Source organism: Melozone crissalis, unplaced genomic scaffold, assembly GCF_028551555.1.
Source record: "Melozone crissalis strain CALT ecotype California unplaced genomic scaffold, PUWL_Pcris_2 ptg000019l_1, whole genome shotgun sequence".
Classification (NCBI taxonomy): domain Eukaryota; kingdom Metazoa; phylum Chordata; class Aves; order Passeriformes; family Passerellidae; genus Melozone; species Melozone crissalis.
In genome coordinates, this window is record NW_026535797.1 from 81524 (window position 1) to 108334 (window position 26811).

General features: G+C 36.3%; 1 protein-coding gene across 8 annotated transcripts; it reads right to left on the minus strand.

The window, feature by feature from the left end:
* Positions 1-1990: 1990 nt before the first annotated feature.
* Positions 1991-26785, minus strand: MSH4 (mutS homolog 4). Of its 8 annotated transcripts, none has more exons than XM_054276673.1 (20): positions 26581-26785; positions 23982-24146; positions 23026-23189; positions 20317-20427; positions 19474-19589; positions 18660-18833; positions 16306-16481; positions 15493-15560; positions 12813-12887; positions 12295-12359; positions 11545-11714; positions 10579-10715; positions 10059-10162; positions 9058-9182; positions 8024-8224; positions 6734-6852; positions 6087-6215; positions 4438-4612; positions 2731-2819; positions 1991-2384 (listed from the first exon to the last, which is right to left on the minus strand). In XM_054276673.1, exons 1-20 carry the CDS (start codon positions 26585-26587, stop codon positions 2199-2201), a joined length of 2556 nt encoding a protein of 851 aa, XP_054132648.1. In that variant the 5' UTR covers positions 26588-26785; the 3' UTR covers positions 1991-2198. The 8 variants fall into 8 exon arrangements, with proteins under 8 accessions (XP_054132648.1, XP_054132641.1, XP_054132646.1 ...); XM_054276666.1 differs by lacking the exon at positions 26581-26785 and adding an exon at positions 26067-26331 and having other exon boundaries at positions 16309-16481; XM_054276671.1 differs by lacking the exon at positions 26581-26785 and adding an exon at positions 26067-26331 and having other exon boundaries at positions 8024-8092.
* Between the last annotated feature and the right edge of the window lie 26 nt (positions 26786-26811).

Here is a 26811-nt window from a genome sequence, read left to right on the forward strand (position 1 = left end):
CGTAGGCTTTAGGAAAATGTTCAAGTAGAAACTAAAATACTTCTATGTAACTAACTCAGAGAATGGTGTAAAACAATTATTCTGTTTCTTCTATCTGCGGACTGCCCCTACCAAGTGATAACAGTGACAAAAACAGAGCTTAAGCATCCAGGAAGGATTTATCGACTCTTATCTGCTTATCTCACCTGCTCTCCCACCCCAGTGGGGCTCCCTCTCCTAGGGACATTGGGGTGCCCCCAAAGGCATCACAGCCCCGAGTCTTTACCCCCTTTTCCTTACCCCCAGAGAAGGCACAGAACGAGTCTAATTGCCCTGGACAGCAGCACAGCGCTTCTTTCAAGCCCTTTCCTCATGTACATCCCCCCAAGAAAGGGACTCTGATGCAACAAGAAAGGGGGGGCAACCCCCAGAAGGGCTGAAGTTCCTCCCCAGCCTCGCTGTCACAGGCAAGAGGCAGAAACAGGAACTGACAGTGGAGAGGACACAGGAAGAAAGAACAGGGTGTAGGATGAAATTGACCAAAAAAAAAAAAACCCCAAAAAATCCCAACCAAACAAAACACCCCTGGGATGGGTAGCATGACAGAGGGGGATTAAAAAAGAACAGGGACAGTGAACGTGACCCAAGGGTTCTGTGAGGAACAATGGCACAGGGAGCACCACAGAGCTGCAGAGAATAAAAAAGGAACACGAGTGAGGCATGGAGGAGGACAGAGAAAAAGACTGAGTCCTACACACATAGTAAGGACAGAGGGTTACAGAGATAAAGAGGGAAACAAAGACTGAGAGAGGAAATGACCATGGCACCTGCAGGTGGGGGAAGGTGGGCAAGGCGGAGCAGAGGAATGGAGAGAGAGGCATGGCCAGCAGGGCAGAGGCTTACCAAGAGAAGGGTACAATGAGGGACAAGGGCTGGGCTGCAGCTGTAAACAGGTACAGGCCAGCCAAAGGACAGTGAGAGACACAAAGAAATACAGTCACAGTGCAGGACAAGATAAAAAGGAGAGGAAGAAAGTAGGAGAAATGAAGATGCGGGCAGGGAGGGAGACAGAGACAAAAAGTAGAGGATAGGGATTGAGTAATATTTAATAAATAAATATTGAGTGTTTATTTCTTGAAAAGAAACAAGAACAAGAGAGTGAAGTAGGAACAGAAGAGGGAGCACACAGAACAAGAAAGGAACACAAAAGACACACCAGACAGAGAGAAGAAAAGGGGTGGAAAGTTGGATATAAGGCTGAAAGAAAAACAGGAACAAACCCCAGGACTAAGTATTGGAGAGTGTGACTAATGAAGATGTCAAAAAATCACCAGCTTGAATAGAACAGATTACTGTCATGGCTCGGCTGGGACCCTTTAATTAACATCCGTCTCTTGGCAGGACCATAAACCCTCTGATAAAACATGAGGGAAAACTGAATGGTTGATGTGCTCCAATTTTGGTGCTGCTCAACCCTAATGCCAGCCCATGCCACCAGTGAACACCCTGATCTCTGAGCCTTTTCTTGGGGAAATTTCACCTTTATCCATTCTCTTCCCCTCCCACTATCCCTCTGTGATCAGAATGAACCTGATGAGAGGCTTCTCCATTGCAGGGTCTTTGGGAATCCTGCAGTGACTTCGAGACTGAGCAAGAGGAGTATGAGAAAAACTGGATCCTTTACCGCCAACTAATACCAAACACCTTACTCTGGAGAAGAGAGAACAGCTTGTTTTTACACATCCAAATTCCTTCAAGTTTTAGTATCATGTTTCCTGGCATTGTGAGAAGTGTTTAGCACAGCAAAGTGAATAAAATGGTCTCATTTTCAGAAAACACAACTGAACAAGAACAGACAGCAAAACGGCTTTGAAGCAATTTGGGCACACATTTCCCTTTTTGCAATCTGAGCTTTCTTTTTTATCATGCCTGAAATTCTGAGTTCCTTAGAGTTGCCCCAGTCCTTCCCTCTCAGTGCTGCTCTAAAATGATTTGTATTTTTTGTCAAAAAGAATTGTGTTCCTCAGAGAGGATACATGCTTTTATTCCAGGTATGTCAACGTAGGGGAAACCCATAAAGGATATGGTCATCCATTACCTGAATGTAATTTAGACTAATAATTAAAAATGTAACACCATGTGAAAAGACTGTACTAATACTGTGGGAAAAAACAGAATCATCTTGCAGTCATAAAAATTAGAACAGCCTATGTTACATGTTACTGCTGCTCATCATTTTCTCTGGGTGTGGGACAACTGGCTTCATATTTTTTCTTCAGGGCTTTCAAATATACACGCAAACTGTCAGGGTCCAGTCGAGAATTTCTGGCAGTCTGAACCAATCTCATTGCTAACTGGTATGCAGCTCTCTGTTTCATCATCTCAGGAGTGCTCTTCTGTCTGTGCTGTTCTTAAAAATATACATACATTAAAACACGAAATTTTGTTCTATTTAAAAAAAACCAAACACTAGTATTAGCTATTTTCTAGCCTGTTTTTGATCTCCCAATTCTTGGTTTACATACAAACATTACACCTGTACTCCTTTACCCAAAGGGACATTTTGTGTGGACAGCTAACAGTGACCTTCAGTATAATCTTTAAGAACTGGCTCCAGAAATACAAAGTTTAATGAAATCTATTTTCATTAAAACATAGGCAGCACTTATCCTGTAACCTTTCAGAAACTGAAAATACATTTGAGTAGTATAAAAACTGTGAAATACAGCATTAAAATTTTCTACTACATACCAAAATTTGTTTTGCAATGTGACTTGTGATTTCCTTTGCATCCAAAATTATGGATGATGGTAGGGAGGACACTTCTGCAGCTTTTAGTCCTAAACATATAAAACACAAATCAGGATTTTTTAATATAATTTTTATCCCTACCTTCCATTTTACGCCTTCCAGAATTAACTTAGCCTGTTTTTCTAAGGGGTAAAGATTTAATTATAATTTTTATTAAAATAATTTCAGTGTATTTTCTCTTTGTGTGTGGGGGGTTTTTTAGGGGCTTTTTTTGTTGCGGGGGAGGTGGTTTTGGGTTTTTCTTGTTTTGGATTTTTTGTTTTTGTTAATGAACAATAAGGTTTGGAGAGATACAAAATTAAATGTCGACTTTGTTTTAATGCTATCTCTGAAACACACTTCAACATCAAGCTACTGCCAGTAATACCGTAAATGGTATTATATTAGGGGGTTAAAAGGAAAATTATATTAGGGGGTTAAAAGGAAAAAAAAGGTACCATGGTGTTAACAGCTTTCTCGGTTTAGGTTTTTTAATTTGGCAGAAAATACAGTGGTTTTGCTAATTGCACTCTCAATTATATCCAGACATCCAGTGGACAGGGATGTCATTTTTCAACTTCTTTGTTGCCAACAGGCACACTTCCAGATACTGACGGTAAGAAAGAGATGTAGATATTTTTTCCTGCCCTAACATGACTTTTTAACTTCTTCCTTTATCCGCACCCCTGGAAAATCTGTGGTTCATTGGGTGGTTTAATACTACAGGTTTAAAAATGGAGAAGGGTCATGAAGAGCCCTTGCATCCTTTCTTAGAATGTGACTTTACTCAAAGTAAGGTAAAGCCAAGACATGAACGCTGAGTTTCTAAAGGTCTCCTGTTCTCAGAAATTACTCTCTAAACATACAGTTCAGTGGAGTTAATGTTGGTCTAGCATGTAAAGTTGAGCTTGTCGCGTGTAGCTAATTTCCTCTTGCTTAAATTTTACCTAAATCAAGCAATCAACATCTGAATCTAGTATTTGGAAACATACAGATTTCTTTAAATCTTTGTCATTCACTCTTGACCCATAATTAATCAATCGGTACAATCTATACTTTAATTTATTCTGAAGTTAAAAGATAAGTAAATCCACTTTTCAGAGAACACTGATGCTTTTGTAGACCCTCTCAAAATTGTCTTAGCCTAATATCCTGTAAAATTTCTCTCCTTTTTTAAAGAAACTTGGTTCCTTTTTGCTAATCAAAAAGGGCCAACCTGCTGCTAACCAGTCATATCACTGCTTATGGCAGACACATCTTCAAGTAACTACAGAACTTAAAGATGTGTCTGCCATACATACATTCGTTCACTTCCATAAGTGCAGATAAAATGAACTCAAGCAGTATATGCTCAGAATTACTCAACTCATTCAAACAGACATGAATTGAGGAAATACCGGCATCAGTAAGACATCAGTAAGATTTTTTTTTCACTCCAAAACATTGTATAAGTTCTTCATACTATCCCTAAACAGCTAAACTATGTGGTTACCTAAAACACATAATTATTTGGAACAAATGATAGACCAGCATATCCCTCTCTCTCTTTGAGAGAGACACAAACTCAAGAGAAACCTGTCATCAGAAAAAACACTGTTCGATGCCTAATAACTGAAATAGTATTTTGTGTAACTTTTGCTAACTGTAAGTCACAGTGGAATCCATTACCATAGTTCTTTTCCTCTGTGTACCCTTTAGAAAGTGTGTAAGTGTAAGCAATTTTCTCCTTATTTCCAGCACTGCTTCTCACATGTTGCACTTCAAAATGGTAGTTTTCCACATTGGGATATAAAGTGTCTATATGACATAGTTCCAGGAAATGCGTAGCAAACAGTGTAAATGCCTAAATAAGGAAACAAGAAAGAAAATTTATTTTGGCAATGATCCAGAAATAAATTAAAATAAATAAGAAAAATTAAATAATCTCACAGATGTCCAGGTTTTCCTGCAAAACACTGAAAAGCTGTCTTTACACTACTAAAGCAAACAAAAATCCTTAAGGGATGCATTCTAGCACTGCCAAGTACATCTTTTCCAACTGAGAATTCTTCTGCTCATTTCTCAAAAGAAGGAAAACAATATCAGAAACAAAGAAGAATCCACTATGCTTATAAAATCTGACTGGTGTGGATTGGAACGACTGTCAAATGGTTGCTTAATTCTCTCAATGAATTCTTTAGCAAAAGTACAAGTGACAGAAAGTATCTGAGCTTTTCAAACCAAAACCCCCTCATAAGTACTCTGAATAAACTCTGAGGAGAAACAAACACCTGCACACTGAAAAGGTTCATAACAGCCCCCTGAGACTGATCACATAACTAGCAACAGAGGTGAAACTTGCAATCCATCTAAAATTACCTGCCACTTTAAACAAGTTTCTAACCTCTGTGACCAATTCATAAGTTGTGTGGAACTACCACTGTACTTTGAAAGGTAGCCACCAGGTAAAGAGGTTCACTTTTAACATTCGAGCATAAAGCAAAACTAAAACTAAACTAAATACGTAAAACTAAACAGACTGGGTTATTCTCTTTCTAGACAGAGTTACAAGCTTGCAAGCAAGATGAAAAGATATGGTGACCGGTGTTCTAGTTTTAAATGGACTAGAGCTAGTTTTCTTCACAGTAGTTTGTGTTGGGCTGCTTTGGATTTGTGACCAAGACAGTACTACTAACTCACCCGTGTTTTAGCTACTGCAGAGCAGTGTTTGCACAGCGCCAAGGGCTGTTCTGCTCCCCACCCCGTCCCCCCAGCAAGCAGGCTCGGGGGTGTTCATGGAGCTGTAGGGGGACACAGCCAGGACGGCTGACCCAAACTCAACCCAAGGATATCCCACACCATACTACACCACCACAATAAGAACTGTGAGGAAGGAGGGACATTTGGCGTTCTGGTAACAGTCACTGTGAGGAAACGACATTCCTGGGCAGGAAACGACTGAACGTCTGCCTGCCAATAGGAAGCAGTGAATGAATTCTGTATTTTGCTTCTGCATATGGCTTTCCTTGCTTACTAAACCATCTTTATTTCAGCCCACAAGTCCTTGGGCTTGGGCTCTTGCTTGGGAGCAAGCAAGCAGCTGCGTGGTGTTTAGCAACTCACTGGGGGCTAAATCACAACGACCAGTGAACAGAACTGCATCTTATGTCAGCATGTTTCCTCTATCACTGCAATTCTTACTATTCACTGGTTATGCAAAACACATATCTAGCCAAGAAATCTTTGCAAAACTGTCGTTAAATTATGAGAAAATACTGTATTTACTTTCAGGATGACAAAACAATTCTAAGGCTTAAATTCCTTTAAAACAGAATTACCTTTAAGTTCAACAGATATTCACAGGCAGCATAACAAATTCCAATACCTTCTTCAGCACTGGTACCTCTGCCAAGTTCATCAATAATGATAAGTGACTTATCATTAGCATTTTGTATGATGTACGTTATCTAGAAAAATATTCAAAGTGTTATCACTCCTACAAATGTGGATCTTTAAAAAGGAATTTTTTATGTTATTCAGATGGAACATAATGCAGAAATTAAAAAAAAAATCTCTTGAGATACAGCAATTTTACGTTCTCAAAGTTTTCAAAGAGCTGTCAATTCTAATCAAGCAGAGTCACACTACAGAATTCTTTCTCTTTTTTGCTAAACATATCACTTACCCTCAAAATGATATCAGTTTGTGAGAGGAAACTGAGAGAGCTTAGGCCCCAACAAATGATAATTTAAGCTGACCCAAATATACTGAAAGTACTATCCAACAAAGCACTGATTTTTATTCACACTGGAATATCTTTCTATTTAAGAGATGCTTAGTTTTCCACAGTTTATCATAAAAGAGAGGAAGGCTGAATTTTTTACTGTTTTTCAAAGTACACACTTCCAGTGGAAATAGACTAGTACAAATTCTATTAGCTTAACAGTACAAATGGGCCTTGGACCTGGACAGCTATATTTCATACCTCTTTCATTTCCTTCATGAATGTTGATGCATTTGTTTCAATATCATCATCCATACCTATTCTGGTAAAAATCTGCTCTGCGATTCGAAAAGAACAATACTCTGCTGGGACATAAGAACCTACAAAACAAATAAAATACAAGTTTCTCTCATCACTAAAACATTTGCCTGAATACGTCACTGGGAAAAAAAATTACTTTTACACTTGGTTTTTGTGCACAGCAGAGAAAGCATCTTACTTGATAAAGTTTTGTAAATTATGTTCTACCATTAATTTATAAGAAAAAAGTTATTATATAGATAGGATAATTAGGAAGCTTATCAGTGAAACTTGTAAGAAATCATATGCCTGAAGCTGTTTGTCAGTCTAAAGGGATGCAGACCTCTAGGATTGTTTTACATTTCTGCGGCCACTGATTTACTAATCCTAGGAAATGTTAGTTTCCCAAAATCAAGATGATGTTGCCTTTATCAGACTTCAAAGCATAGCAGTTTTACTGAACAGGAAAAAACAGGAACCTTCTGCAAAAAACTTCACACTCTGCTTTATTCATATTAAACTCACAGTTTTGAGAGCAATTCCTCAAGAACTTGCAGTTATTGGGGACTGAACCCACAAATGTGTGATGGATAAATTTTATTCTCCACTACTAAGTAGCTTCATTCTATAGAGTTAGGTCTTTGACATGTGCTACCAGACTTTAAAAAAAAAAGTCATGAGGAATTCCTGAATAAGGGAACGAATCTCAGTTAGACATTACGAATAGCTGGTTTCCTTTTATAACTTTAGTAACAGAACCTTGCAATATTTGTTACTACTTTTATTTGAAGTAGTTGATTATTTATCTACTAATTGTACTTGTCTGGAGACATGTTTCTCTATGGAATTTAAGTATGCTTAAAGTCATGTGTTTCTTTTGGATGACTAACGCGTGTCTGATCAGCATACTTGAAGTACATTCACTATCAATCTAGCAGAAGGTGCTAGATTGGATTAGGATGCTCCAAAAAATTAGGGCATGCAATTGTGCTTCTCTGAAGACAGACTGCGGAGGCTTCAAGACACACAGATGAGGCCCCATATGTTTCCAGCGGCAGATGAAAAACCTTACAGTTGCCTCTGTAAGCAATGCAAGAGCTGGTAGAAGAAAATATTCTACAAATTACCTGTTAATATTTTATTTAGCTAAAATGTTATTCTGGAAGCTAAATCACTCAACTTTTATGAATAATTTTAACCAGAAAAAAAATGTGCTGCAGAAGACGATTAATACTGTACACTCTTACTCACCAATCTGCGCCATAATTTGACAGAGAGCAATCTGTTTCAAGTATGTTGATTTTCCACTCATATTTGGTCCTGTAATAATGACAAAATTGTTGCCCTCTGTCAGGTACGTGTTGTTAGACACAGGTTTTTCCATAGCTATCTTTTCAAGAATGGGATGCCATCCTTGCTTGATTGCTAAAGTATCAGTAAATTCTGGACGAACTAAATGAAGAAAAAAGATGTAAAACACTGAGGAGTTAGTGTGGGAACCTTTATTTCAAAACATACTAGCTTAGTAATGTAAAGTTAATTCTTCCAGAGCAGAGCTCTTGGGAAGAATTATCAGCCACTTTCAGGTACAGATTCTCATTACCGTGCAAGCCTTCATGATTTATGACTATAAAAAGAAACCCATGACTGAAACTTTATTTCTAAATTAATTTTCTGTGGTTTTGTTCCCTAGTAAATAGGACTGAACTCCAGTAATAAAAATGCAAAGAACTGAAGTATTTTTATAAAGTACAAGGGTTGTGGACTCCTGTTACTTCTAGGTATGTACTCTGTATTTGCATGCTAAACAGGAAAGTAGCATTCCTTCTATTTTTGTTATATGTTACCATACTGATTATTTGGAAATGTACCATGCCTACAAAGATCCATTTTATGCCAGAGAACTATCTCTGCGGATCTCTGTCAGAATAGAGTTCTTTTCTGAACCAATTACACATGGCTCCTTTATCTACCAGCATTAATGGAACAGAAAAAAGGCATAAACAGAGAGCATCCATACACTTCATGCTTTTGAGTGGAATATGCTTAAACTGTCTATTTCAAGAAGAGTGACTGGGAAGGTTTATGGCAGCTAACTAGCAGAATTTAATTTCGATGAATGGAAGCAGAAAGAACATCAGCATAAAACTGGCAAAGACAGAGCAGAGACACTCACCTAAAGGCTACTGAGACAGAGAAAGAATAGAACCAAACAAAATAGTCTGGTTATTCTCCATCAGAAGGCTCTTGATCTAATCCATAACAGAATCAAGGAAGAAACTTACCATAATCAGAAAGAGTGCAGGCGTGGGCAAAGGAAAGCAGCATATCCAGCATAGACACAATGTCAGACAGCTTGTATAAGCAATGAATGTGTTCATAGATCTCATTCAGTAGTTTACACACTATTCTGAAATAAGACATGGATTCAGCTGTTGCAGGGCACATCTGTCACTTTATAAAATTTACAAAAATAAAGGATTTATAATGTCCATGCTGCATACCTTAGGATAAAAGGTCACTCATAAAATGCAATCATGTATACCAGATGCGAACAAATGTATAAATTTCTTGGAAGTAAATTAAGATCTTGTACCATCATCTCAAGCTAACATTCTGCTGATGAGACGTAAGACACACATCTCAAATACCAACAGCTCACATGAAAACTTCACACAGAGAATGAACTAAAAACATAGCTATGGAATCAAGTATGTTTTATTAACATGGGAAATGTGACCCTTAGATCTTCATGTTAAAAAAACCCTACATGGTTGCTAGAAAGAATTTCCATTCAACTGACAGGTAACATTACATCTACGAAGTTGTGAATCAGAGGAGAGCACTATGACATGCAGCAAAGACAAGATATAGAAATAGACAGTTCTGCTCTAAATATAAGGAACTGACTAAAAATACCAATTCTGCATTACAGATTCAAAACTAATGCATTCATTGTGCCATTTTGTGCAGGCAATTAATGCATTAAAAATTTACACGATGACCACTTCTATTAATAAATGCCAATATATTTGCAAACATGTTTAATACAATACACTATTTATGGGGGGGGGGTGTGTCTCAGGAGGTACAGTTGAATAGTGTTGCTTTAGAATATGGCCATAATTTAACAGAAAGAGAGCTTTAAAAACACGTGTACAGATAATTGGAGAAAATAAATATACTTAGCAAAGTATATTTATTTATTAATAAATATAGTATATTTATTAAATAAGTATATTTATATAAATAAGTCTATTTATATAATAGTTTTAAGAGGTCTTACAAGTAGGTCATGTGATATATTTCTCTCAGGGACTCCTGACATCTTTCATTCATTTTTATTAAATCTGCTGAAGTGAAGCTGTATGTGTTTTTCATTTTCGTGATCTATGGAAAATTGAAACCAACAGTAAGAGCTTGCCTCATTATCAGCAGGAAAACAGCTTCTAAAACCAGAATTAGGAACCATATGGGGAAACAAAAGAGAAAAAACAATATCCAGTTTCATTTTTACTACATAATTTTTTATGAAAATTCCATTTAAGATAACAATTAGCAAGATACACAGCTTTATTCTTGCGCAAAACATAATTGCATGTACTTGCACATTTTTGATTATACAACTGAATATAGGATAGTTATAAAAAAATCCCAATTAAAACTTCATTTACTTCTAAATATCTTCAGTGAAATTATTTTTATTGTTATTTACTGCATAATGTGCAGTTTACTGATATATTATACAAAGGACACAAAGTATAGTAAATAAATATATTATGCTAAAATATATTTTGTACAGATACCTTTGTAAATTCTGAAGGAAGCTGGCCATTAGGTAATGTTGAACAATCAGCATTCATCTGGATAAAAAATCCACGAGCAGAGCTGAAACTTGTTTTCATGGGCAGGCTGTACTTTTCAGCAAGTTGCATTATCATACCTACATACCACATACAAAGATTTAACCCAAATTACATACATTCAGGTACACGCCTCTCCCTCTCCTCCTTGTGGTGGTACAAAGATGGAAACTGCTAATGGAAGGTTTCAGAAACACAAAACTAGTACCATCTCTATTTTTCACTATGTATGAATATAGGATTAGAATAAAACAGGAACTTCATGACATATGACAGGTGCCAATGTTTCTGATGCTCTTTAAGGTTTCCAACTATAGACTAAACTAAGATGGTCCTTTCTAGAAATCAATAATTTAAACTAAAAAAAGGAAATAATTTTCAGACAAAACTTTTTTCTTCTATTTTGACATAATGATTAACAAGAAGGTTAGTAAAATGCAGAAATGCACATCATGCTAAAACTCCTTTTGTTCATGTTTTCCAACTCTTAATACCTTAGCTAAAAGATAGTCAACAGATAGATCAAGACTGCTTAAAATATAAAGAACATTGAACACAGATACCTTAAATGAAGAAACTAATCCAAAGATTTACATGTTTTAAGCAGAATGTTTTAGATGGAATAATTCTGTTCCATTACTTCAACTTTTTTGCACTTCAAGAGAACAAGGACTAGCAGAGCTTTGAATACAGGAATCACCATATAATTGTTCAATTTTATTAAGATAAAACTGAGGTTTTATCCAGAAATGGAGAATCTCAGTTGCTTATCAATGACAATCCATCCATACCAATACTAAATACTTTTTACATGTGAGAAGGTTATAACACATACAATACATGGCTTCTATATGTCAAGTGCAATCTACTTTAAACTCCAAATAAATACAAATTTTAGTTTAGAAATACCTGCTATGTCATCAACAATTTCTGTGTATGTTCTACGAGCTATGTCGAGGAATTCATTGATGTTAGGCTTAACAGCATAGCACTTCTGGGTCCTCATACTCAGACATCCTTTTGTGTATCTTGTATCATCATTAATTACACTTGTGATCTTTTCAAGTATAATTCCAAATCTGCAATATCAGTTGCATTACGAATTAGATACATAATACTTTATGATTTTTACTTGCAGTACCATCCCCAAATTACAAGCAGCAGCATTACAAGTAAGTGAAGTTCCTTTTAAATTTTCTACTGTTAAAACAAAACACTACATTACATTTATATTTTCACCTCAGAATGAATCCTGACTGTACCGAAGTCTGAATAAAAATAAAAAATAAAAATACTATTCACATCTTTGGGAGATATAAATTATTTCTCAAATATACGTTTTTTCAAATACACAACACTTGATTTTTGCATTATTATGGAGACTCTAGGAAACCAATACTCTTGTCTTTTCAGAATTATTTCTAAGGGAGTTTAGTTTAGCAGCAACTCCACTATCACAGCCAGCTCTCTTGCTTTTATCCCTGTATTCATTAGCTGAAAATTAAGATTTTCTGATAATTAAAATCAGCTTTAAGCAAAAGAATTGAGCTATACTCATAACTATAAACAGGCAAAGATGCAACATGCAACATCTTTTATCTTACAGGCACTTTTGAGACGAAAGTTTCCAACACAGTAGCTAAGGATTATGAGAAATACCTTGTATCTTCAAGAGAATTGTAATAAGCCTTTAGCAGCTGTGTGTTACAGCTTCTTAAAGCAGCCTGTTGAAGATTAAAACATGGACATGACAGTTACTTCTTTTTGCAGCCTTTTTAAATAGCTGAAAGTTTTTAGATTCAGTGAGGCTAATCAGCACCTTTGTAAATAGTCGGTGGAATCTGAACAGGAGTTTCAGTTAAATGTTTGGTATATAATCCACTATTCAGGTAATGGTAGGAATCCTGCTCTTCAGAGCATAGACACAAATGCGTACTTCTGACTGGCATTAAGAATGAATGTTGGCAGTATGTTGGCAGTATTGTGTTCTGTAATTATATTATTTTTTTACTTTATCAATCCCTTCCAACTTGAGATACTCTATGAAATTTAATAAACTGCACTTCACAAAAGTAAGGGAAAAATGGTCTGTAGTTTATTAAAAAACAAAAAACAAAAGACAAACAACAACCAAAAAAACCCCCAAAACAACAACAAAAAAACCAAAGGCCACTTACTTTCAGAGGCTCCACAAGTTCTAAGGTATGCTTCAGGTAGATTAAATTAGTTATTTTTGATTCAGCAGTTTTAACCTGTTGAAAAATTTTCTGAATATTGAAAGCATCTGTATGACTGTTCTAAAAAGTACTTAAGAACTAGAAGAACTCATATTCTTACCAGTAAGAGGCTTATAGATTTAATAAAAATTCCTGAAACACTTCATAAGCTCACTTTGACAACTTTGCATCTGCACAAAAAATGTTTACCTAAATTTTACAGTGCCTGCTGTGATAGTTTGTCCATCGGTAGTTAAGATTTTCCTATGTTTGAACTGATAATAACTGACTCTAAGAATACCCTGCTAGCCCAAGTTGTGAAAACTTTTAATCTTCTGTGTATACTTAACTCTATACAAGCTCTACACAATTTGTAGATTTTTTCAAAGCAAATACATTATGTATTATAATGAAGCCCACAACCTTTTCCATTAATGCTGTTAAACACAACATAACCTAGTTTCGTTGATTTCTCTTTGGTTAATAAACATATATCTTAGACATCTGCTCATATGATAAAAAAAAAAAAATCCAGTAAATACTTTAAGATTTTTTTCACAGCAATGACTGTTCTTCAAAATCTTACATTCACAGAAGCCCTTGATCTTGTTTTGTAGGCCCCTACACTAACATTCACGATAAAGAATTTTGCTGCTGACATTAGGGTATAACATATGTGGTACACATACGCTGTGCAAAAGAATTTTAAGGAAATAACACAGATAAATGTAGATAAGCACATGAACATAGCAGCATGACCCCATGTGAAATCTTTTCTCATTCATATATAATCTCTTTACTCTTGTGGCTGGAGGCATCTCATAACTTAGTCATATAAAAGGTTTTTTTGTAAAGACAAAACTAAACAGTGCCAAATGCATGAATGAAAGAATGCTAATCTCCAAATAAATATGGGGTCTAAGTCCCATGAAGGAATCGGATATCAAAAGAACTGATGTGGTCAAACATAAAAAAGTGGTACTGCAATGGATCTTTGACTAACTAGTTTTTAGAGGAATTTTAACTGAACTAGGGTTACAAGTGAATCACTGCACATGATACACTTCAACTCAAAGGCAGTAAATTATTTCACCATTGATATGATTTTTCAAGCACACATCTCAACAAGACTAGATCAAGCAGTTTTTGAAGTTTAAGGCTTTTCTGCCCTGGAGTCTCCTTGAAGTGCAAGATGTTATTTATGCAATGAATATCAATTTTTTTCAAAAAAGACACTTAGTCCCTCAAGAAACAATGCTTTTTCCTAACTACTTTGTAACTGCATGACATAACCTGGAGAGAGAGCAGTAATTTTAAAAAAATTGACCTTTCCCAACCTATTTTTTAAAGTACTGCCTGGGGAGGTGGTGGATTCACCGTCCCTGGATGTGTTTAAAAAAAGCCTGGATGTGGCACTAGGTGCCAGGGTTAGGTTGAGATGTTAGGGCATGCGTTAAAGCCAATGATCTTGAAGGTCTCTTCCAACCTGGTGATTCTGTGTGAGTGACAGCCTCCTTTGGATAAAAGAATGCTCATGCTGAACATACCACTCACACATTTAGCAACTGAAACTGTAGGCTTTTCAGATGTGCATCTCATCTGCTGACTGGTGGAAGATTTACAATGAAAATTTTTATGGAGAGCAGAAATGAAACCTAGTGAATAGCCTAGTATAGCATTTGACAAAAGCAACTGAACTAGCATTTGAACAAGCATGTCTGTTGTGCGCATTGTATGCTCTGCTGGAATATATTCCAGCAGAGTTCCAATATGGAACCAGTCAACAGTGAAAACACTGCAGTAAAAATGCTTGGTGACATGGTCCTATGCATACATAAAAGCATCCTGTGAGCCAGTTCTAGTCATTAAGAAGAACTCATTAATTCATGTTACACATTACTACAAGGAAAGCTGCAAAAAATAAACATTCTGGGTTTTGATTATGCCATTAAAGAGATTTATCTGCATTTATTACTACTGTCCTGTTTGAGTCTGTACCCGATTTCTTTAACTAGAAGTAGACAAATCCTTTATCTAAGCAGGTAAATCAGCATGTGAGAAGACACTGAATAGTGAAGAAGTTGAGAATATCTAAGATGCTGGCACACAAGCATAAATATAAGCTCAAAAGCCGTGGCAGACATATCCAACTCAAGTACAGTAGGCAAATGTAACTTTTAACACCATGGTTTCAATTTGCTTAGTGGAAACAGAGCTGAGGTTCAGTAACCCCAATCCCACTGTAGTTAACTGCTGAATCTAGTCTCAACCAAGATTCACTGGTGAACTACATGTATTTATTCCATTTTGATATTTGTATTACATGTGTTAACATGCAGACCGATATATGAGGCAAGGTCTAATGAAAAAATAATCTTGCTCTTAGACATAACAGTCACCAAGACTGTAAGTCACTAAACATTTTTTCCATTTACGCTGATGTGAAGAAAATTCCTCTCTCTCATCTGAGTACTGTTGAATAAAATGTACACTTATGAAGAATAAAGGTGGGGAGTGATGAAAGAGCAAACATTTTTGGAAGTACATTTGCATAAATCAGGATGAATTATAGACATCACATTTATATATTGCATGTTATGGACAGATAATTGATTTTTCCAAGGTGTATTTTGAAACATACTGTATCCTGCTTTGGAATCTGTACCAAAACTGAAAGCAGTTGTTCTGTATCCAGGAATTTTGAGATAACTGTAAAACAAAAGTATACACATCAGAAATTAAACTGAAATTATAAGATGTATTTTCTTTGAAAGGACACAATTAATTAGCTATACTAATGCTAATCTTTTTCTTACGTTCTACTGTCACAAATTATTTACAGGGTAAAACTAGCTTTAAAATAGCTAACATCTGAATTATTTTGTCATAACTATACTTACGACTTACTATACCTAAGCATGCAGTGATTATGTCAGTTCAGAAATACTTTTTGTTTCTTAGATTGAATTGTGCTTCTCTTGTGACACAGATGAAGATTATATGATACAGTTTCAGGTGGACTAATTCTAGTATTGTATTTTGCCTTCCTCTGGATCATATGTTTTATGAAGCAACAGGAAGAAATATTTATATGCAAGTATTACTTAAGCAATATGTCTGCTTTTTCATTTATACATTATATATACTTGTATACATCAAACATAATGCATACCCAGCCATAGAGGTAAAGAGACAAACCCCAACTCTTTTAGAAATCTGTTGGTTCACAGACTTCTATACGCTGTTTCAGAGAAATTCAACTTTTCTAATCAAAGTACTTGAGAAAAGTATTGCTATGATAATATAGATTACTTTAAAAAATTAAGTACTTACTATGTCACCTAACAAACCATTAAAAAATACTTTTCAAACATACTGAGGCACACTACTTTCCTATATTAGAAAAACAATGTTTAAAAAGAAATACAGTATTAGTTGTTACAATATAAACTACTACCTCCTTGAAGACCAAAAAAGAGCTCCTCATCCTGGAGTAATTCCTGAACACAGTCCAGTCTTGTGTTAATTGTTTCAGCATCAACTAGAGGTTCCAGGATATTGGATCTAAGTCTCCGACTTCCACCAGGAGTTTTAGTGTAATTTAGAACACCAAGAAGTGTGTGACCATTCCTTTGAAAATAAAATAGATGTGAAGAATACATACACCAAAAAAAGAGATGGTAAGTGTCAGGAGACACATTTAAAGGCTAGACTATCCTACAAATCTGAGGCATGCTTTGGCATGCTTAGCATCCCCCTGTTTGCCATGCATTATATGAACTCCAGCAGTTTAGGAAGCTAGGTAATTCAATGTAATTTAATATAATATTAGCCCTCAATTATGTAAGTATAGAAATACATTTGAACTTGGTATTTTATTCATATTTTGTAGTAGTATTTCATTGCTACTGCCATGGTAAAGTTCACATTTTCCCTCTCAATTAGATTAATTAAAATGAACAAACGAACCCTAGACAAGGAGGCAAATTATCAAGTTATAATCAGAGATCAAATATTAATAGGAATAATTTACTTGAAATATATATCTGAAAATAATTTAAAACACTTAGAAGTCAAAAAGAGAAATAATTTTTTAGTATTTAAAAACACATATTTCAGTCAATATAGGAGCTAAATAACATGCTTATAATTTCTACATATTAGTTTCAGCTTTATGGCTTTTACACGGTACATATCCTAGGGTTTCACACTTAAAGGTGATTGCATTTATGCAGAATAAGCCATCTATAATATTTACACCTACTACACAGTCAAATAGTTTTAGAAACCTGAAATCTTCTATGCTATTGGCTGGAAGATGACCCACGAAATACCAGGGCCATAACAACACATTGATTTAAACCAGAACTTGAACAGGAAGAAGCCTCATACAAATACACAAAACACACACCATGAAGTCAGATAGGTAGACAGGTAGGCAGGTAGTAAGATAGGTAGGTAGGTAGGTAGACAGAGTGAGCAGAAACACCCTGAAATACCATGGTATAGAAAAAGCAAAGCAACAGTCAAGAGAATTTTTTAAAAATGGGGAAATTCAAACCCACTTGTATCAAGCCTGCATTTACTGCAGGACGCAAGCCGTGACAACATTTAACTGCAACTCTATATTTGTGAGAGTATCCACAGTGCCTGTCTTTATGCAGTTGAGGACTTATTTCCCTGCACAGTTAAATGAAGAGACAAGTCCCTCCAAAATTAAGACTGGCACCAAAATTTGACTTAGGTATTTCTGGTGTGCACCTGTGCTATTAACTTTTACCTGCTGATACCTCTACAAAGATATCTAATCAGGCTTTGGGGGTAAGATCCATGTAATAAAAATAGCTATGTCTGGCTGATTCAAACTTGCCAATGAATGGATCAGCAAAAATTCCGCATCAATAATGCTAAAAAAAAAAACAAAACAGAGAAACTTAAAGCAGTTTGCTCAGTTCCTCCTGTAACCATCTTCCTCACAAAACCACCTGTGAAATTAAGAACAGAAAAAGATTTTTTCAGAAAAATATTGCTCCAAAAGTACCTTCCTATGCATTCTGTGTTCTACTGTATCTCCCCAAGGGGAAAGCTCTTATGAACAGTACTTGGAGAGTGAGGAATCTCCAGGCTCCCCTTTTTATAACAGGGTGATTAAGAAGACATCTAAATAGAGGTGGATCTCAGAACCTGACAGGTAGCAAAATGCAAGTTCCAGGTATTTCTCTTGCTAACCTTAAGTGTAATAGTCTGGAGAAGGAAAGACTTGAAATTTCTTCTGCCTACATGGCAACTGAATGCCAATTAAGGAAGTGCTCCAAGCATTGATCTCAATGCAGAAAACTACCATGTAACCAAGTACCACACTGCACATTCCCATCTTTCCCACTATTATACCTAAAAGGAAACAAAACAACCTTTGAAGGCTGAAGCGTGTCTCTTGTGTAAAATGAGTAAAAGGCAGGTGTTTCAATCCAACATAAGACACTTGCACAAATATTGACTCTTTTATTTCCCAGTCTGTGAAATTTTGCATAAATAAATGTTTAAAGTCTGAATAAAACATACACATCAATGTAAAGATGATTATGCATCATCTCTTTCTACAATTCACTTTAGGATTTCCTGTGTTAGAAATTTTGTGCTGAATTGTAACGTATTTCTCTGTCAAGATATTTTTATAGAAGCTCTGAATAGTATGCAAGTTCTCTCATATAGAAATAAATACAATGGTCAGCTCTTTGATACAAACGTCAAGGAAACTTAAGAGAAATCCATCTTTATAAAAACGTAACTTGAAAAAACTATTCTTACCGAGAATCTCTGTTATTAATCACTAGTTCAAGATTTTGTGCTGATGATGAATCTATCATAGCTGTTTTCTCACTCCCCTGGAAACGAACCTTTAGTGATTTAGGAGCATAAACGGCATTTTGGATAAATTCAACGTATTTTAGCAAAGCTGCTGCAGCTGCAAGACAGTAATACCTTGGAAAAAAAAAATCTTTTATGAATGTTGAATACTGCTAGAGAAATACCACAAAAGTAGTGCACTACAGAAATAACATTTACACTACTGTGGCTTGGCAACTACTGTGATAAATAGCACAGAAAAGGCAGTATATTTCAAATATGCACAAACCCATGCCTAGTGAACATATATTCATACAGATCAAATGTTCATAAATGTTTGAGTCTCTGTACACTTGACAGCCTCCACTATATCACTGGTATTGTGAACATACGTATTTCAACAGACACATGTGATTTGAAGACCCTGGTCACCAAGTATCAGCACTTAAAATTGTTGATACATAGAAAATGCTTGCCAAGGCCAGAAAGAAAGGCAGTCACAGCTAGCTCTTGAAAGGTATCTTTAAGAAAAGAATGAAAAAGACAAAGTGGAAAGCTGTGAAAACTCAAAAAACCACTCAACTGCAACAGGTTATGTAACAGGCTTTCTATTTACATTTCTACATATATCAAGAACACTGGAAGGCAAAATAAAAAGATCTGTTAAGAGTTTTCTAACTTTTGCAACATGACACAGATATATGTAATGAGTACATAAAATGATTTTGTTAAAAACTTATCTGGTCACGGTATGCTCTTCCTTATTTAAACATACTTTGATTGGACTTCCATGAAAATGGTACTAAATTCAGATGCACACAATTGTTCTATGTACTCCAAACCCTTTGTTTCATTGAAGTATTTTCTCTGGACAGTTGTAAAAGTCACATTCTGTGAAGATGAGATGACAGCAAAAAGTTTTAAAAGTTACATCGGAGACATTTCTGTATTTTTCCAGTGATACATGTTTCCGAGAAATCTATCAATTGATTCTTCTACAATCTGTCTTCATAGAAGTATTCATTCCAGCTTACTAGCACAAGCAGGTCAATGTAACTGGAGGTGTGTGATGCAGAAGTGATTTATGTGAGAGAAAGAGGAGAGAGGTCAGGAAGTAGAAGAACACTCATGAAGAAGCTATCAGCTCTGCAGCAATGAAGCAATTCAGTAGTAATTAATAGGTTTTTTTTAAAGGTTCTGAGGCCTTCATATGCATAAATTACTTATACTAGTTCATTTTATCCTCTTTTACCCTGACAGTGCTCTTTTTCCGATTCTATGATACATCAGCCCCACTGATTTATCAGGTTGAGAGAACGAGGGAGAATGCTTGATTTTTTCATTTCTGTATCTTTCCTAGGTTCAGTTTTACCCAATGCCACAAATTCAAGACTTTCAGCTTTCATCAGCAATATACCTATCTCTGTTATTGTCAGTATTAGAAATAGCAGCAGGGGAGCTGCATTTAGTTTATTCACTACCATTCTAAAATTAGACCTGAAAATCATAGAAAACAACATCTTCAGATTTTGAAAGTTGTGTAGAACTCTTAAATCAACCATCATATAAAAGTGATCAACAAGAACTCAAAAACATTGAATGAAATTTTAGATATTACCTTGAAATGCTCCGTTATCAGACTGAACAAATTTGTTGTATTCCCTGCATCACAGGCAGTGTTTGACATTATTATTTCTAGTGGTGTTAAAATCTTGAGTTTAGTAATAACCTGGACAAAAAATTCAAAATAACCCGATTAAAAAAAAAAAAAAACCACTAAAATATTTTAAATAATGACCAGCAATAACAAAATACATAACTGTATTTTAGAATCAGTTCAAGTTTCAAATTATCTGCTAAATAAACTTCTACACTAGCATGTAGTGAGTCAAATTAATTAAGTCAAATTAATATGTATCTAAATATACATGAGACCAAATTAAAAACAAACAAAGAAAATTTAGAGCTTATCCACTGTTATTTGAACACAGAATTATGCTTGCTGTTGAAGCAAGAAATGAGTATTCAAAACTATCTTCCATAGCTATGATGGGGGAAAAGGACTTATTTCAACAGATGGCAGCTTTCTGGGTTTGCAGATGGAAGGTCAATGGTGCTCTGGATGATGAAGAAATAAAACATGTCTGAATACTACTAATCTTTTGATTGAGACTAAATTTTTATTTAGTTTTCATCTCCTCTAGTAACATTATCTCAGTATTAACATAGCTAAAAATGTGCATATTTTACCAGCTTTATGTTACGCACACCCCCTGTAAGGGTTATTAGTAGATTATATGATCTTCTACTGTATAAGAAAGGACAAACAACATTATGAGTTTACGTTCATTTATACCAGCATTCACAAATTCTCAAGGGAGAAACATGAAAAAACAGACTATAGTTTAACTGCTTACAAGTTAAGATGTGCAAGAAGGGACAGATGACGTCCCAGTAAAAAGGTAAACAAGTACAAAAAATACACCAAAATAAATTATCTAAGGGCATTTGGGGTCAGAAGGCTGTCACTGCCCTTCATAGCTGCTAACCGCTAGGAAATTTTTTTCCAGTAGCATCACAGTTCAGCAGATCTTGAAGAACTTAAAGAATACAAGAAAACTTTCCTGAAATTATCTGCAGAACATTCAAAAACAGAAGTATGCCCAAGAAAGAGAAAATACAGTAGGCTGGATTCCAATCACTAGGCAGAGCATGGATTCTGAGTGTAAGTAAACAGCTGATCAGCAGATAACACAGAATTGTTGACAGGAATACGATTAATGTGCCTTTACAAACAGATTGTGTGAATCTGCCTGCAGATAGGGCCAGACTTGTAGATAAAGAAGTAACAGGACAAACCATTAATTTCAAAAAATATTACTAACTGACACGGATTGCTGCTTAGCCAAGGTCATGCTCGACTCCTGAACTTTGAGAAGAACAAAGACTTAATAGGGTTATGAATATTAACTTCCCCAGCCAGGGTGGACTTAAAGCTAATTTTAATGGTCATGTATCACGTGTTATACAGGGAGGGGCACATTAAGGGACACATTTAGGAGGCAGATCACGAAGTCTGCACCTCCCAAGTACCTCAGACAGTAGAGGACGGGCAAAGGTTCCGCAGCCAGGAAGATTAGGATATAAAGCAGGCGGCAGTCCTCCAACAACTTGAGAGACCCCATCAGGAAATGCCCCATGGCCTCTCCCTTTGTTCAAGAATAAAAGGCACAGAACTCCTCTGTCTCCTCTGTGGACATCAACTTCTGACCATGGATTTTTTCACACATGGTTAAGGGTGTGAAAGATTAAGGCAAGAAATTGGGCTGGGGAAAAGCAGTTGTACACTAGCATCTCTCTTTCTTTGACTGGATGGTGAATGCAGTATCAGGTCTGAGCACAGAACGGAGAACTCAGTAATCTTAATGGAAAATTAGGAATATATGTGTACAAAGAAAATGCCAGCTTTTATATTGGTAAGGCAGGAAAACGATGAACAATCTGACCATGGCCTGAGAGGCAGCTATAAAGGATGCTCAATATGTACCTAGGTATATTAAGACCAGAACAGGTTTTATCAGCGCTAATGCTTAAAAATAAAGAAACTCATTATACAACACTGTACATTATACAACTGTAATGCACACAATGTAGTACAATATACATTGTACAACATTATACAACACCTGTTTTAGTAAACAGATTTGATGGCTATTTACATTCCGAGTCAGAGCTACTTACTGTCCTAATAGAGCTTTTGTTTCTTTGAATATTGTAAAGATGCTACAAGCCACATTATTTTCTAGCATGCATACCTACAAAATAACCCATGAAATAAGATGTTTCGCTAATGCCATTGCTGCATAAACCAGAGATTACTCACCAAATTAAAGTAAAATATGCAGTGCTGGCTGTAAATTGAGTGAATTTCCTTTCAATCTGAGATGGAGTATTTATGTAACCAACGCCAGAACTATAACTACTCTATCACACACGCAGACATTTATGCACTTCTCAGAGTTGTTTTGCCTGGTGAAGAATACCGGCAAGTTCTACTACCATGTATTGCCCAATGCTCTTCAAAACGAGGCATCTCAGTCCCACAGTGTATTTTGCAGAAAGGCTATTTTTCTTTTGAAAAACATTCTTGCCTCTTTAATATCTGAGGCACAGTAAGGAAAAGAGCAGTCTTTTCAACACTGCACATTTTCTAGAACTTGTTACTTCCACTGCTGAGAAATCTCTTCCACAAACTAGAAATTTAATTTTCCATTAGTCATAAGCTTTTTTCAAGAAAGTAAATCGCAATAATGAGACTATAAAATACCTTGGCGTAAGTTGTATTGTCTGCAAATTGTGATAATATCATCTCAGGATTTTTTAAATCTATACTGGCCATTCCTACTTCACCTCTGGCAAGGCCTCTTCCTTCTACTACAGCTACAATAACTGACGCAACAGTATGAGCAGAAACTGCAGAGGAGGATGTAACTGTAAAACAGTCATATATATTCAGTCATATTCAATACAGATTAACGAGAGATGGATCAACGAGCATCACAAACAACAGAGCAAGCATAAACAAATATACAGATGCAGGAAGGAATCATTATCAGTTCAGTCTTTAGGAACGTTAAAGACTGAACTGATAATCATCAGTCAGACTGTGAAAGAAGTAACTTTAAATCCCATTACTTTCGCATTATGAGAGCACATATGATACATATATCATGACACAAGGCATCATTACCCTGTAACACCATTTTGCTCATATGAAGCACTGCAAGATGTACCATCAGCTACTACGCATTCAGGAGAACTAGTGTCCTACACCTCTGAACACATCAACATAAAATACATAAAACTTACATCAAGAAACTTGATAATTATGTTATATATGATGTCCAATGCATTACAAGGCTAAAAATGAACCCTGATTAGACATGTGTATGAATTTGGGCTCTTTAGTGACCACACTACATGTCCACAAATTTGGTTTTGGACAATTTGAAAGAAGTCTGAATTCTAACTACATTGATAATTCATACATGAATGCAAACTAAGTAGTAAGAGGATGCAATACCAAAACATCTTCTTAGTACACAAAGTAGTGCACTCTTGTTTGTGTATAGTTTCTTGGCAGTATCCTCTGTGGTACAAAACGCATTGTGTTTTGAGTTTGTTTTAGTATCTTAATATAATCACATAGAAAACTAAACTGTTTAATAAAATAACATCAGAAATATAAGTTGGACTGTTTCCTCTAAGAGCTGTTAATCTTACCCGAATAACCCATAAGTGGGGTACGGCTTCTGCAACCAGATCTACCAGAAGAGAGAGGTGTTCTTCCTATACATGTGCTATTCAGACCTCGCACAGAAGAAGAACTCGTGAGATTCAATGTGTTAGTATTTTCTACACAAGAACTCTTGTCCCCAAAACATGATTCTGAGGGGAGAGAAGTAAGTAAATTATGAAAACAGCCACAACAAATTTTTATTCAGAAAGCAATATACAAAAAAACAGATTACAAAACTTCAATTTTTATTAGCAAAAATAGAGATATCCAAACAAAATGTCATTCTATGAAAGCTCTCCAGAGTATAAAATGAAATAAATCAGACTGCTTTGAAAACAAGCTTGCATTAAAATTATTTTTTACAATGAGATTACCTGCAGTGCTAATAAAAAAATAATTACATGGTTGAACAGAAATAATACAACAGAAGTCACTTTACTAAGTATCATCTCATATGCTAATGAATTCTAAATTTATGAAAGAATGCTTTAAATCAACTTTATCTCAGATTTACCCATCATTTGAAAAATCATTATCTAAAACTGCACACGTGTTTATGAAATCCTTTTTTAAAAGTTGAGCATTCCTTTTGAAAAGTAGGACAATAAAAGAAGAAAAAGAACCACTTGGGAATGATAACCCTATGAATTTATGGGGATCAACTCTCGGAAATTATACAGTAATCTGGGATGTATTTGTTAACAGCAGTTTCTTTCACACATGTATTTGAGATCTACCTACGTTTTTAAAGTCCTGCAAAATATCTTTGTCTCAGAACACTTTAAATTTTCAATAAAATATTTAAGTAATTTACTTCTTTTTAATTCTCTTGAGATTACTGAAGACATTCTTAGTTTAGCTTAGATAACTGCTAAGATTTAAAAAATGAATGAAAATATAAACAGCAGATCCACTTTAAAAACTCCATGTATTATAAAACATGCAAGCACAAATGTTTCTGTTTCTTCTATTACACTAAAAACTGACACACAAGACAAAATACATAAGTAATGGTTTTCAATGATCAATTAATTGCATGAGTCTTTATCGAGGCTGGCTGGTAGAAAAATATCTACTGTACTGGAATTCTGGAGTTTGTTCAGGTGAGGTGGGCTTTTCTTTGTGTTTGTTTGGTTGGGAGATTTTTTTAATCTTAAAACTGTGACAAGTGATAAAAATATTAGCTCAGATCTTTGGTTGGAGACTTCTTTAGGAGTGGACATATCAGCATATTTTTTTTAAATAGCACTCACTCAGATTTTGGCCTAAGTTCAGTCAGAATTTTGGCAGAAGAGACTTCCTGTAGAAGGCACTGAATCTGGCATAACGGGGAAAACCAGTAATTTAAAAGACCAAATGAACCAAGTGATATACAGCTATTTCTCAAACTCAACATTTAGATCGTCCTGTTTGAATTAGCATTGTGTTTGGGTTTTTTTTTTTTTTTTTTAGGACTCCTCAGTAGTCATATATAATACCTAAACACATTTTACCTCATTTCCAATTTATACACAATGGAGATAGACGTACATCAGAATTCATTGCAGCGTTACAATAATTTCCAACTCTTTTCATAGTTTCTTTTCGTCTGAAATTACTACAATTTTAACTTCTTTTTGCTGCCACCAAGATACAGAGTTTGATAGTAGATTTTTATCAAGAATGGCAAGTAGCAGTATTGCATTGTAGGAACACAACATTCTTACCGCACACTGACACCCACAGGCTCTTAAAACTATTTCAAAGCCAGGCGTAAAAATAAAAACAAAACCAAAAAGCAACAAAACTCCTGAAACAACCAATAAATCAAACACAAACCCATGTTTCGGTTCTCTCCTGTAAAGCAAACGCTGTGCAGCAATTCAAACACGTTTATTGGTCCCACCAGAGAGCTCAGCTACATCAAGGAACTATTTCCATAGTTCTGTCCAGCTAAATGACAAAGGTCGCTATGAAGCTTAGCTGCACCTGCCCCATCTCAGTAAGGACCGCTTTTAACAGCTCCTTCGAACCCGACCCGAGCAAAGACAGCAGAAAGAAACAGATAAAGGCCCGGGCAGAGAGCGTACCTCCCCTTTCGGACACGGACGGCTTCACGGCGCTGTTCCCGGCAGCCCGGCGAGCGGCGAGGCCTTCCTCGCTGGAGCCACCCGGCCGTGCCCCGCCGCTGGAGGCGCCTCCGGTGCTCTCCGAGCTGTGTGGCGTCTGCAGAAGCCCCAGGGTGTAGCGGGGTGTGTGCTCTGTCCGCCCGCCAACACCCGGCGTGGAAGAGCCGCGGCCCGTGTAAGACTCCGAGGTGGCCGAGGCGGCGGCCCGCCCGCCCGCGCCCGCCATGGTGCGAGCCCTCAGCGCCGCCCCGGCCCGCGCCCACCGCCGGCACCCGGGCCCGACCTGCTGCACCCGGAGACGGGCTCTGCTGGTAACAGCCCCCGAACTGTACTGCGGCTGTAAACGGTACCGCCGTGCACAGAGCTGCTGGCTCTGCAACGGGTTTCATTACAAATATGCCACGGCCACAGCCACGCAAGAGAAGTGCTTGCTCTGCTCTTTAAAGCAAGAGTACTGCATTTCAACGTCTTTTACCGGGCATTAATTCTTCACCATTCAGACTTCTTTAGCATGAGCTTCAGCAATGTTTTCTTCCTGCTCAGGAGTTTGGTTACAAAAAGATCCCCAAATTAACCACAAAGCTAGTTTACCTCTGCAGTTGTCTTAAACATCTGCTTGTAGGAATGTTTTAGAACACTACAACTGCTTTGTATATTACCATCATGTAACATACACGACTAAAATGCTTTAATTCACATTTTGACT